Below are 13912 nucleotides of genomic sequence, written 5' to 3'. Positions count from 1 at the left end.
AGTAGAGTAGAGTAGAGTAGAGTAGAGTAGAGTAGAGTAGAGTAGAGTAGAGTAGAGTAGAGTAGAGTAGAGTAGAGTAGAGTAGAGTAGAGTAGAGTAGAAGTAGAAGTAGAAGTAGAAGTAGAAGTAGAAGTAGAAGTAGAAGTAGAAGTAGAAGTAGAAGTAGAAGTAGAAGTAGAAGTAGAAGTAGAAGTAGAAGTAGAAGTAGAAGTAGAAGTAGAAGTAGAAGTAGAAGTAGAAGTAGAAGTAGAAGTAGAAGTAGAAGTAGAAGTAGAAGTAGAAGTAGAAGTAGAAGTAGAAGTAGAAGTAGAAGTAGAAGTAGAAGTAGAAGTAGAAGTAGAAGTAGAAGTAGAAGTAGAAGTAGAAGTAGAAGTAGAAGTAGAAGTAGAAGTAGAAGTAGAAGTAGAAGTAGAAGTAGAAGTAGAAGTAGAAGTAGAATTTAGAAGAAGAAGTAGAATTTAGAAGAAGAAGTAGAATTTAGAAGAAGAAGTAGAATTTAGAAGAAGAAGTAGAATTTAGAAGAAGAAGTAGAATTTAGAAGAAGAAGTAGAATTTAGAAGAAGAAGTAGAATTTAGAAGAAGAAGTAGAATTTAGAAGAAGAAGTAGAATTTAGAAGAAGAAGTAGAATTTAGAAGAAGAAGTAGAATTTAGAAGAAGAAGTAGAATTTAGAAGAAGAAGTAGAATTTAGAAGAAGAAGTAGAATTTAGAAGAAGAAGTAGAATTTAGAAGAAGAAGTAGAATTTAGAAGAAGAAGTAGAATTTAGAAGAAGAAGTAGAATTTAGAAGAAGAAGTAGAATTTAGAAGAAGAAGTAGAATTTAGAAGAAGAAGTAGAATTTAGAAGAAGAAGTAGAATTTATAAGAAGTAGAATTTGGAAGAAGAAGTAGAATTTGGAAGAAGTAGAATTTAGAAGAAGAAGTAGAATTTAGAAGAAGAAATAGAAGTAGAATAGAGTGAAAAATTTTTCATAACACTCGGATATTGACGTTTAAAGTCGCAGAGTAAATTGGTACCTACGAATAATATTGAATAAAAAATTAAACTTTTGAAATTTTTCCCAATTTTTTCAATGGAAAGAAATGAAATAGGGTAAAATTTATTTTGTTTTACCCTTTTTTACTCCTAAAAGGTATTATGTATTTCGAAAATTTCTTACATTTTTCTCTCAGTGTAGGGGGAGAATTTATTTTGTATAATCTCGGCAAACAGCGGTTTTATGTGAAAATTTTACGCGTAAACTTTAATGAAAACCACTGATGGGGACTAAGTGGTTAAGTAATGCGAAGATCACATGTCCACTGAAGTTGTGTCTCTTGCATGCAAAATATATCGACGGTCTACGTTCACATGCCTACTCGGTATAATCATAAGCCTGCAACGCATGTTAGTAAATTTTCGTAGATATTATCCACCAATAAATGTTGATTAAATTTTATCCATTTCTCTACTTCATACAAACAAATATATTATACACCTCTTGTACCTACATTAAAATTTATCTCTCTCTCTTTCTACCTGCTTTTTGTGCTTTTGAACAGAAATCAGCTGAATACTCGTGTGTGGTGTCAAATAGTGTTTCGCCAGTATCGAAGAGTGTCTATGTAACGGTAATCGATAGAAATATGGTTGAATTATGCCATGCAGAGATGAACAATGGCGTCCAATGGCCAACAACAGCACCAGGAGCAGCTATCGTCGCTGATTGTCCCAAAAAATATCAAGGCTATTCGAGGCGTGTGTGTGAGAAGCGGGATGTAGGCAATACCACATGGCTACAGCCAGATTTCTCACAGTGTGTTGCTGATCAATTGCTGAAAACTTACAATCAGGTAAAATATACAACCTTTATATGTATAAGTCCTTTTTAAATGCATATATGTGTTTGTGTGGTTTTTTGGCAGAAAGCTTTTGCTGCTGGATTAATTATCCTGCTATTAACAGTGCATTTATGGTTTAGGTTGAAATTTTGAAATAGTGCTATAGATAATGTAGTTTTGAAAGTTTTTGCAGTTTTTGGGTTTTATTATAGGTATCATTGGGCTTGGATGAAATTTGAAAATTTAGTTTTAGCATTGAAGTGGTTGTGTGTATTTTGCATGCGCGTAACTTGGTCGTAATTGGAATTTGATAAAAACGGGTTTAGATTAATTTTAGGGGATTGTAGGGTTGTCAGGTTTAATTTATTTATAGTGTTTTTTATTGTTTAAGGATAATTGAAAAACCTTTTAATGAAATTGTGATTTTCTTTTTTTTTACAGTTTCAAGCTCTCACATCGGGATATCAGAAGACAAATGTTTCAGCAATTTTAAAGTCTTGTCTGCAATATGTCATCAGTAGACATAATGACTTTTTACTTGGGGAAGCTGGATTTTTACTTGATATGCTGCAAAATGTAAGTACAAACTCAAAAATATTTTTTTATAAATAATTTTTCAACAGAAAATGGCAAATTTCATTTTGCCATACGTGAAAAGTTGAAAAATATATTTTTTTTTTTTTCAAAAAAATATGAGTTTTTGTTATAATACAGTAAAATAAGGAGAAAAAAGGGGTAAAAGTCGGAATGAATGTTAGTAGAAATTTTTTTTGCTCAATATCTTCCTTTTACCATTCTATAACATATCTCAAAAGTCTAGAAAAATCTCATGTCCGCTTGTCGCGATTTCAAGGTCAAATCGCGAAATGGAGATTTTCAAAATTAGCAAAAATAGGCTATGGTATTATATACACATATGATACATGATTTCAAGGTATTTTTTAATGCTGATTCCAAAAAATCTAAAATCAAGACAATCTGACGTCTCATGCAAAATATGATTCCGCTACCATTACTTTTAAGGGTTTTTCGGTAGTAAGTTAGCAACTGTTATAATAATATGGGTTGAAAGATGAAAAACAGGTATAACTTTTTTCAGAGACGTCAGATTGCCTTGATTTTAGATTTTTTGGAATCAGCATTAAAAAATACCTTGAAATCATGTATCATATGTGTTTATAATACCATAGCCTATTTTTGCTAATTTTGAAAATCTCCATTTCGCGATTTGACCTTGAAATCGCGACAAGCGGACATGAGATTTTTCTAGACTTTTGAGTTATGTTATAGAATGGCAAAAGGAAGATATTGAGCAAAAAAAATGTCTACTAACATTCATTCCGAGGTTAAATCCTTATTTGACTGGATTATTATTATTTTTAAATTTTTAAACGCTGAACTTCAAAAACCGTGATTTTAATAGTGGCATTTGTTTTTGTTCATTTCTGGTAAAATTTTGTGTAAATGGTCTAAATTTATATAGGTATTCAATAAATTACATGTTTCGCAATTCAACGAGATATTTTATACGAAAATCGGTTCAGGAATGACTGAGAAATACATTTAAAAAGAATTTCAATTTTCAGCCCAACACAAAAATTCAAAATTTTCTAGTACCTAAAACTTACTCAATAAAGGGACATAGTTTTGTTGGACCCAAACATTCAAATTTTTTGCGATTTGAAATATTTTATAATGTGTTCCTTGGAAAAAATTAGTTTTTTGAAAAAGATCTAAATTTGTTCTTTTCAAATTTTCGGCTAAAGGCCGAACAAAATTTAGATTTAGAGAGGATTTTAAAATATAAATGCCCTAAAATTTTTTGAGTGTTTTAAAGTGTTTCGCAAATGAGCAGCAAAGATTTTCAGTCAAACAGCCAGTGTCTTCTTCTATTCTCAAAAATTCATTTTTTTTTTATTTTTGACTTTTTCGAACTTTTTCGACTTTTGTAAAAAAAACATTTACCTTAATGTTAAATTTAAAAAATTGAAAAAAATATTATTTTATTTGGTTTATAAAATGGAAATTTTTTTTGAAAATTATTTTATTTTTTTTTTCTTAAATTAATTTTAAGGTTAAAATACCTACATTTTCATTTTTTTGAAAATTCTTTTTTTTATGTTTCCTTTTTTGATAAAAATTTGAATAATTTTGTATAGGCTATAGGGAAAATAAAAAAAAAACTACTCCAACAGTTTTGATTTTTTTTTTTTTTCAATTCATTGTCATTTTTATGAAATTAAATAGCAAATTTTATGTTCTTCTTTTAGTTTTTACTTAAATTTTTATATAAAACTAACTTTATTAGTTTTTAAATTAAAAACTCAAATATTCTGAGTAACTTTTTCCATAAGAACAAGTACGTGCATTTTATTTCATTAAATAAAAAAAAAATTACCAATATAAATTTCCAGAACAAATTTTTTTATTTTGTTCAAATTTGCATTTAATAAAAAAAACTTATATAAAACATTTTAAGCACTTAAGTAGACCTTGCCTCAAATTTTGACGGCTTAAATTTATTTCAAATCTTAAAAAATGCATTTGTGAATCAATTTTGAAATTTAATGTAAATTAATCAGAAAATTGCTTTTTGATATCGAAACTTTTGCCTGCAAAAATTTGTTTTTACAAAGTTCGAAAACAAAAAAAAAGGTCTTTTAAAAACAAATGAAATATTCAGGACCTGATAATCTTCGCTAAAAAAATCCTCTAGCAAAATTGTAAACAGAAACCACAAATACTCGCATTCACTGTGGCGTATACGTAACTTTTTTTTTACCTTAAGTTTTTTTTGCATTTTTTTCTTTTAACAAATGTTAATTTTTATAAAGAAAACCATCAACCAATCTTAATTTAAATTTTTAAAATAATCCTTTTATTTCCTTAGAATACACATTATAATATTTTACTATGTTTTCCTTTTATTCCAGGTTGGTTCCTACTTGGAAATAAAAGGCACTCAATTAGAACGAGAAATGGCAGCTGAAATAGTTTTGCATATCTTAGACAAAGTGATGCTTAATGTTAGATCTTTAAATAGTCAAAAGGTAAGTGAAGAAAGTTTTATCCTTCTGATTTAAAATACAAAAAAAGCAGGACTTAATAAATAACAAAGTATGCAACTTTTAAAAATAGTTTGTAAACAATTTTACTATACATTATACATTGCTTGAAATTAACAAAAACAAAATTTGAATTTATAAATATAGATGATTATCTATATGTAATATTATCCTAAGGACATCCGCCATGTCATTAAAATTTAAACAAAGGCAAAATCTCTAATAGGAATATTCAATGTGTTTATCTGCTGTTACCTCTTATAATGAATTATGCAAACAAAGTGCACTATCAAAATATTATTATAATGACATAAAATTCTACAAATTACGTACGTACTTTGATGTAAATTCAACCAACAAAAATATCCTTAGAAAATAGAAAAAAAAAAAGATAATGAAACTTTTGAAAAGTCGCGTGTTGGTCGATCGGAATTTAAGTTTTCACTAAGCAACAGAATTTTTTTTTAAATATTAATGGAAAATTAACAACAAAAAAATACTCTCCTGAAACCTTCAAATAGAAACCATGCCACGCGCCCAATAATAAAATTCCCTGAATTTTTTGAATTCGCATTATAAAAAACTAAATAATAAATTGATGCTTTAAATACGAACCAACATTCTTCTGGGAAATATAAAACTGATTTAAACTCTCAAATTTGGTCTTTATCAAATTAACACTTCACTTAATTGCATATCCTTTGGTTTTGGCACCATACTCGACACTCACGCAGCAACACATAATAATAATTAAATACAAAAAAAAACTATAATTAAATTAAAAAAAACACAGACATATGAACTTTTTGAATACAATTCACACATTTTAAACATAACCAATATAAAACCAAACACAAAAATTATTATTATTATTATTTTGCAAGAATTCAATGCACGTATTTTGGTTTTGAGTGTGGATGACATTACGTACGCCTCTTAATTATGGTCAGAGAACAATAATTTATTTTTAATATTTAATTTTTTTTTCAAAATCATCAATATTATGTAGAGAGAGAGAGAGACAAACAAAATTGAAATTGATGGGGACATTTATTAAAGGTCGCAGATAAAAATATAAAATGGAAATTTATTTAAAGTTTATTTTTAGTTTATATTATTTCAAAAAAAAAAAAAATATAATAAGGACACTATTCTTACCAACCCACAGTGATTTTAAAAGAAATGCTATTTCTAGACTTATTTTTAAAATTTTATTTTTATTTATGTAGCTCCTTTTCGAAATCGAAACGAATTCATGTTTCAGTTAAAGTGTATTTGCTTTAAGCAATTGGTTTATTAGAAATGTTCGTTCTTGTTGATTCTCATAAATATGAATGACCAATCGTATACATATCCCAAAAATAAAAATAGATTTCAAACCCTTAACCCTTTCGGACCCAGCGTTACTCTCATCTAACATTTTTTTTTAAATTCGTAAAAAATATTAAATTAAACAATTTTTTAGGTTTCCACGGCTTAATTGAAATATAATAATGCCTAGTTACTGGATTATTACAAAAAGTTAGTCAAATATCATCCCTTTAATTTTTACTTGCGATATATAAAGTTATGTATTCGTACAAAAAAAAAAAAAAGTTGAGATAACATTTTTCCATGACATTACGATGGTAGAGAATGCCGAAAAAGCGTTATTTGGCGACTCTCCAGAGGGGTTTTTGGAATTAATTTTTTTGGACCAAAAATAACGGTACTTGTTATATAACGATTTTAGTAAAGTTGAAATTGCTCAAAAACTGCTCCAACGATTATGTTTAAAAAATGCAAATGGAAGTTTTAAGACAAGGTCTATCTTCTAATAAAAAAGTTTTTTTTTTTGAAAATCATTACACTGGTTTACAAGGGTTTTGTTGTCGAAGCAAAAATATACTTTGCTGAAGGTTTTCGGTGTGCTGAACTCGAATCCGAAGTCAAAAACAACTAATCAGCTCCCGTTTTTGAGATATTACCGTTAGAAAAATGCAAAAAAACGTTTTTTGAGTTCTTCGGATATTATTCTTTTGTGTAAGGAAAATTGTTTGAGCATATTTAGTAACGGTTTCTATAAGAACTGTTTTCCATCGATACCTGTTTAAATCTTTTCAATATCTTTTGTATTGCCCGAGATAACTTAAAATTAAGTAAGTGGGTTTTTCTTCATATATCATAAAGGAGATAATGACGTTATAAAATTTATAAAAATACCAAACAACTGAGGATATCTTGGGCAATAAAAAAGATATCGGAAAGATTTAAACAGTTTTAAAAAGGTGATAAATAGTTCTTATAAAAACCGTTACTAAATATGCTCAAACAATTTTCCTTATATAAAAGAATGAGGTCCGAAGTACTGCATACTCTAACGGTAATATTTCAAAAACGGGAGCTGATTAATTTTTTTTGACTTCGGATTCTAGTTCAGCATACCGAAAACCTTCAGAAAAGTATATTTTTGTTTCGGCAACAAAAAAAAAGTTTAATTTTGTTAACCAGTGTTATTAACGGTACCTGCCATAGAACCGTTTTTTTTTTTCAAATCCGATTATCTCCGAAACGGCTAGTTCGATTTCAACGAAACTTTTTGTGAAAAAGCATTTATATAATTCAAATATAAACCAAAAATAAAATTTCCAAAAAAATAATTTTTGGATTTTTGAAAAATCAAATTTTCGAAAACGGGACATTGAATTTTTTTGAAATTTTGTTTTTAGATGTTGATTAGTGATTTCTACAAAATGGCATACCAATTTTGTTTTAAAACTTTTTTTCCAAAAAATTATTTATAAAAAATTATTAAAAAACGGCTCAATCAAAACTGCATACTTGTTTTGGAGGGCAATTTGATTTCAGATTTTATTTTATTTTTTTTTAAAACGAATTTAATTTTTTTAAATTTTTTTTACCTATAGGTAGGTACATCAGGTACCTTCATTTTCAAATTCTATATAAAAGGTCTTAAAAATTTAAGCAACTTTAACTCTAAGATCAACTTCGTGCGATCCAGTCATGCATTTTATTTTTATCGAAAAAGGAACTGAAATTCACATTTTTTTTTTAATTTAATTTAATTAATAATAATTTTGAAGAAAAGATATAAAAAATGTTAATGCAGAAAGTGTTTTGTTTTTTTGCTTAGAAGAAGTAGCATACATTATAGTTTCATACATTTCAGTTTTTGGTGGTCATAGGCAGTGCATATTACTTACATATAACATGAGAATAACACATTAGTTTTGCTATTTATTATTTTGGAAAATAACTTTTTGCTATTCATATTTTTCTTAGTTGTGATATTTTTGACCCGATAATACCGAAAAAATACATTTTTTCATTTTTTTTGGGTTCGAAAGGGTTAAAAGATGTTTTTTTTTTTTTTCCTGATAATATAGCTTTCTATACTTGTGAAAAACATTTTTAAAAAATAATTGACAGGACTGATATCATTAAACATAAATCCTGAATGTATTCATAATCCAATCGAAAAAGACAAAATATAGAGCAATCGTGGGCAAAATTTGCAGTGGGATTAAATTCAGCCCATACTTTTAATAAGTCATTAAAAATAAATTAATCCTCCATCAATTCCATCTCGGCTACAAAATTGATATCGAAAAGTTGTTTGGCAACAAGGAATAAAGAAAATCTCCATTTAAGAAGCCAGTTTAATACTTAGGCAAAAATGTGATGTTTACGAAAACAAACCTTCTTTGAAATGCAATATTTTTGAAACTAGTTCTAATACAAAAACTTTTAAATATCAGAAAACATGCCAGTTTACTTCAGTATTTTTTAAAAAGCAAACAAAATACTTTTTTTTTTTCATTCAAATTACCACACACATTACAAAAATATTGCAGAAATATAACCATATTGCAAAAATTAAAAAAAAAAAAAAAAATTTGGAGGTTAAAGTCTGAAAAAATGCAATATGTTTTTTTTTAATGTCACAAACCCTACAATTTTTAACTGAGCTGCCAATTGCCAATTTTCAAACTGCTCTGAATTTAATTAGTGGTTGTGTTACATCATTTAAGGGGAGCAACAAAAAGATGTGAGTTATAGCTCCGTTAATTATTTGTTTAAAGTGGGAACGGGTCGTTATTCTGTATTCCAAAATTCTGTATGACCAAAATTCTGTATCTGAAGAAAAAATTCTGTATGAACATAATTCTGTATTCCATTATTCTGCTTTTCTATTATTCTGTATTTCAAAATTCTGTAAATCCAAAATTCTGTATTTCAAAATTCTGCAAATGCATTATTCTGCTTTTAAAAATTCTGTAATTCTTAATCTCTACATTAAAACATGTCCCTCAAGTAAGCAAAGCAAGTACCCCAAAATTATATCAAGTGCTCCCCTACTTTTGGAAACACTTAGGCCCAATTTATTGACTCTCCATTAAACTTAAATCGCCATTAAAAAAAGGAATTTTAAAATTAAAAACCAATTTCTTTTAATTCAGTCTCTTTTAAGGATTTTTTTTTGAAGTTTGGCATCATTAACTAACACATGCATTTGTACCATAAAAAAGAACAAAATTCAAAGAAATTAATGCATTTCTTGTCTACTTCGCACAGATAATACGATCTAGTATTATCTGTGCGAAGTAGTACTAGATTATATTCTCCACTTCAAAACTAATCATTTTTGAGATGCTGCATAATACATACATAACATACATAACATTGCGATTGAAGCCATGAGAAGAAGAGATATAAAGCTTACTTCTAAACCAATGACACGAGATGAATGCCGATAACACTTAAATTTAACTTGTTATTTGACACCGATGGAAAAAATTAAAAATTTCACTTAACTCCTTCTTCTTCTCATGGTTTCAATTGTAGGTTGTAGCATTCTTTGGTTACCACTGGTATATCGTAAATCTCTTGCTTTTTCTGGCGTTTTCAGCTGCAAAATACTTACGGGTCATAGTTTTTTGGTTTTTCTTCCAATTCAAATCTATTTGATTTGACAAAATTGTAGCTTTTGACAGATTATTTTTCAAACAAAATAAAAAATCCCTAGGATATTTTTAACAGAGTTTTAAATTTAAAGTTTCCATTAAAAGTAAGGACTTTAACTAAAGAAGCGAGTGAATTAAATAAATTTTTAATGATGTATACTTAAAGGCGACAATAGTTTAACGAGGCCGTTAACTAAAGCGATAAATTTCAAAATTTAATGGAGGCTCAATTAATTGGCCCTAAATGTTCTGCTAACTCGATTTAAAGTTAGCAGATCAATTACCAGAAAATGCCTTAAACTGTTAGTAAAAAATTTAGTTTGGTATAATATTTAGGTGGCACAGAGGTGTTACTTGGTAACAACTCTGATTTATCAACCCAAAACAAAATAATGCTGTATAATCAAGTACTAAAGCCTGTTTGGACCTATGGTATCCAATTATGGGGCTGTACAAAGAAAACAAATACCGAAATCATCCAAAAATTCCAAAACAAAGTCCTTCGTGGAATAGTTAATGCACCTTGGTACATAAGAAATAGCGATCTACATCGTGACTTACAAATAGAAACGGTTACAGAAGTTGTTAAAAAATACGCTGTATCGCATAATCAGAGACTGCAATGTCATACCAATTCTGAAATGGTGTCCGTCTTGAATACCAGAAACCATGTTCGGAGATTAAGAAGAACCAAGCCTCATGAGCTTATGGTCTAAAAAAACATGGGAAAGTATTAAAAGTTTAAACTTCCCCCAAAGTGATTTTACAAAGTTAAGAAAGAAAAATCTGATGTCGATCTCTCAAGATTGGTCCTGATAAAGAGGTGGTTTTAGTGGTTAAGAGTCCCACACTACTTGGTGTCGAATACTGCCAAGTAGTATCTTTTGAAGATTTCCTCCCGTCAAAAAAAAAAAAAAAAAAAAAAAAAAAATTTTTTTTTCTGTGATTTTCGAAAAAAAAAAATTTCAAATTATTTTGAATAATTAAGTGCTTAACTAATTTGAGTTAAGTACCGAATTTTCGAAAAAAAATTCCATTAAAAAAAAATTATTTTAATTTTCCATTCAAATTCATGTTCAACTAACTTGAATTTGTTTTTTTGTTTTTTCAAAAAATTCCAATTTTCGAAAAAAATGGACATAAATAATTGAATGTTCGACTAGTTTGAATTAAGCGCTCCATTTTCCAATGAATTTTCCAAGATTTTCATGTTCTGCTGGCTTGAATTTAATTTTTCTCAAAAAATTCAATTTTTTTCGACAAAATTCGAATGGAGTTTTTAAGTGCATGACTAATTTAAGTTAAGTACCCTATTTTCCGAAAAATGTTTCGAGATTTTTCATAAAAAAAAATATTTTCATTTTCCATGTTTTTTTTTAAGTTGTTCTTTCTTCGTTATTAAACATAAAACCATCGACACACAATTTATCCTTTCCCTTATTAGGTTTTAATAATTTAATATTTTCCATTTTTTTGAATTCATTTTATATCACGATTAACTCATAACACTTAACGTAAGCTGTCGAACGCAAACTGCTTCAAGGTTCTGCATAGAAAATATCAAAAATCTGTACTCCAAAATTCTGTAAATGATAAAAGAAAAATTGTTTTGATAATGAAAAAAGTGCGCACTTTTTTCATTATCAAAACAATTTTTCTTTTGTCATTTACAGAATTTTGGAGTACAGAATTTTGTGTTTACAGAATTTTAGAATACCTACAGAATTTTGAATTTACAGAATTTTAAAATACAGAATTTTGGAATACAGAATTTTGGAATCCGAATTTTGGCCCATACAGAATTTCGACCCCAACCCGTTTAAAGTCTTAACAGCGGTCTTTTTTATTCTTCTTAAACTTCTCTCACTTGCTTTAACATTCATTTTTTAAAAGTTTCGATCTATTTCATTACATGAAAAAGTTTCTATGACTTTTTCCATCATTCATAGTTTGATAGATTTACCAAAAAGAAAGTTACAATTTCAAACCTCCTTGTGTCATATTTAAGAATACAAAAGTTATCAAAAATGTATTAACAAAAAAAACCAGAACTTTCTCAAAAATATTGATTGAAATTTATCTTGTCAGTCAAAAATTGCTAAAACTTGATAAAATATTTATGTACAAACAAAAAAAAACATTAGCCTCAATATAATCGACAAAATCTATATTAATCAACACTTAGAGGTTGTTTGTTCACTTTTCTCTATGTTAAGTTAAACTTATTCAATTATTTAAAAGATTTACGAAAATGACTTTCTATCAAGGGACTTCCTGGATTTTTTTTTTTATGTCGCCCTCTTCTTATCACATTTCTGGCATAATATACATCCATTTTTTGTTGTTTTGTTTATTTTCCTGTCTCCTGTCTCTTATCACAGAAGAAGACTGGAATTTTTCTTCTAAATCATTTAATGACTGCTGGCGACATTGGTTCCTGATGGTGAAATGCGACTCCATTGAGTTTTATTTTTTTTTTTTTTTGCCTTAAACTGATTTTGTGGTCTAAATTGAAATTAATGTACTTTTGGCTTTATTATGATTTACATCCGTAATTACACTTTCTTTTTCCTTCTTTTTTTTTTTCTATAGTATATTTATGTATGAATGAACTTAACAAAAAAAAAGGACATTACTACAACACACTTCTTCGCTTGTTCGAAGAGTTTTGTTTGGTCTCACTTCTCTCAACACTCTTTAATTCACATTTAAACGTTTTCAACGTCGAAAACACTTGGAATCTTTTATTTTATTTTTATTTCATATTTTTTTTTTTTTTTTATTTTATATTAAATTGTATAGTTGAAAGCTTATGGTGGGGAATAGGTATGGCATTGAAAGTGAAGCAGTAACCTAGCCTAGACCTACCTGCCAATACCTACTTTCTACATTTTCAACCAACCAACCAACCATAACCTCTATATACGCGAATAAAATACTAAAAGTGCTTTTATCGTTTTCAAAAGGTTCCACTCTTTTTTCTGTGCAGGGTTTTTTTTTTTGTTATTATTATGAAGGAAAAGGTAGTATATACGATGGCGAAGTACTTCAGCCCCATGCTAGTTTTTAAATGGATTTAATTTATGGCTTTTGTGTTGCTTTGTATTTTGATAGCGCTCGCTCGTTTGTTGCTGGAGAAAATAAAAAAACTCTCCATTTTCTCTCAGAACGGAAATGGACGGAAATAAAATTATGGAAATAATGTTATCGTATTGTTGGTAATGAATTTTTGAAAAGAAGATAAACAAAAAATGACAGACTACGAGTATCATGGGTCATCTTGTTGTATTTTTGCTGGATGGAGTTGTGATGTTATAAATTATTAAATTCAAGTTGTTTGTTTTTTTTTTTTAAGTGATTAAGTTCATTATTTTTTTTTATGAAATTATTAACTTGTTTTGAGTTCTTTGCAATGATGGTATTTTAATGAAGGTATTTAAAGCTTAAAATATTTCATCTAATTATTGTTTGAAGTGACTAGAATGTAGTATTAGGTGAATAAAAATAATGTAGATTTTAGTAGCTTTGCATCGTTTTATTTTCAAAAGATAGCTTAAAGTTTTTTTGCGAAGAATTTTAAGAAGAATTTTCTTCAAAACTCCAATCACGAATATTTGGCACGGAAATTGTTTTTTTTTTTCATCAAAGTGTCCTAAAATAAACGGTTCTTATTATATGTAACCAAAATAACTTTACTTAAAGACGGCTCTAACGATTTTAATAAAAAATAAAATGCACGACTGGGTCTCACGAACTTGCTCTTAGAGAAATTTGGAAAAAAAAAATAAAATTCGTTTAAAAAAAAAAAATAAAATAAAATCTGAAATCAAATTGCCCTCCAAAACAAGTATGCGGTTTTGATTGATATATTAAGATGCATTTTTAGAAAAAAAATTTTCAAAATCGTTAGAACCGTTTTTTAAAAAACTGATTTTTTATAAATAATTTTTTTGGAAAAAAAGTTTTAAAATAAAATTTAAATGCCATTTTGTAGAAATCATAAAAATCCAAAAATTATTTTTTTCGAAATTTTATTTTTGGTTTATATTTAAATTATATAAATG

At 27.8% G+C, this 13912-nt stretch overlaps 1 protein-coding gene across 2 annotated transcripts in view; it reads left to right on the top strand.

The window, feature by feature from the left end:
- LOC129920238 (uncharacterized) overlaps positions 1-13912 on the top strand; it is a 222849-nt gene that overhangs the window by 167612 nt on the left and 41325 nt on the right. For both annotated transcript variants that reach the window (XM_056001497.1, XM_056001496.1), the window contains 3 exons: positions 1541-1831; positions 2261-2395; positions 4753-4869. In XM_056001497.1, coding sequence (XP_055857472.1) covers positions 1541-1831; positions 2261-2395; positions 4753-4869 — 543 coding nt within the window. The remainder of the gene's footprint in view (positions 1-1540; positions 1832-2260; positions 2396-4752; positions 4870-13912) is intronic.

The sequence above is a fragment of the Episyrphus balteatus genome, chromosome 4 (assembly GCF_945859705.1).
Source record: "Episyrphus balteatus chromosome 4, idEpiBalt1.1, whole genome shotgun sequence".
Lineage (NCBI taxonomy): Eukaryota > Metazoa > Arthropoda > Insecta > Diptera > Syrphidae > Episyrphus > Episyrphus balteatus.
Note: the sequence above shows the minus strand (reverse complement) of the source record. Positions and strands in the feature narration are given on the sequence as shown.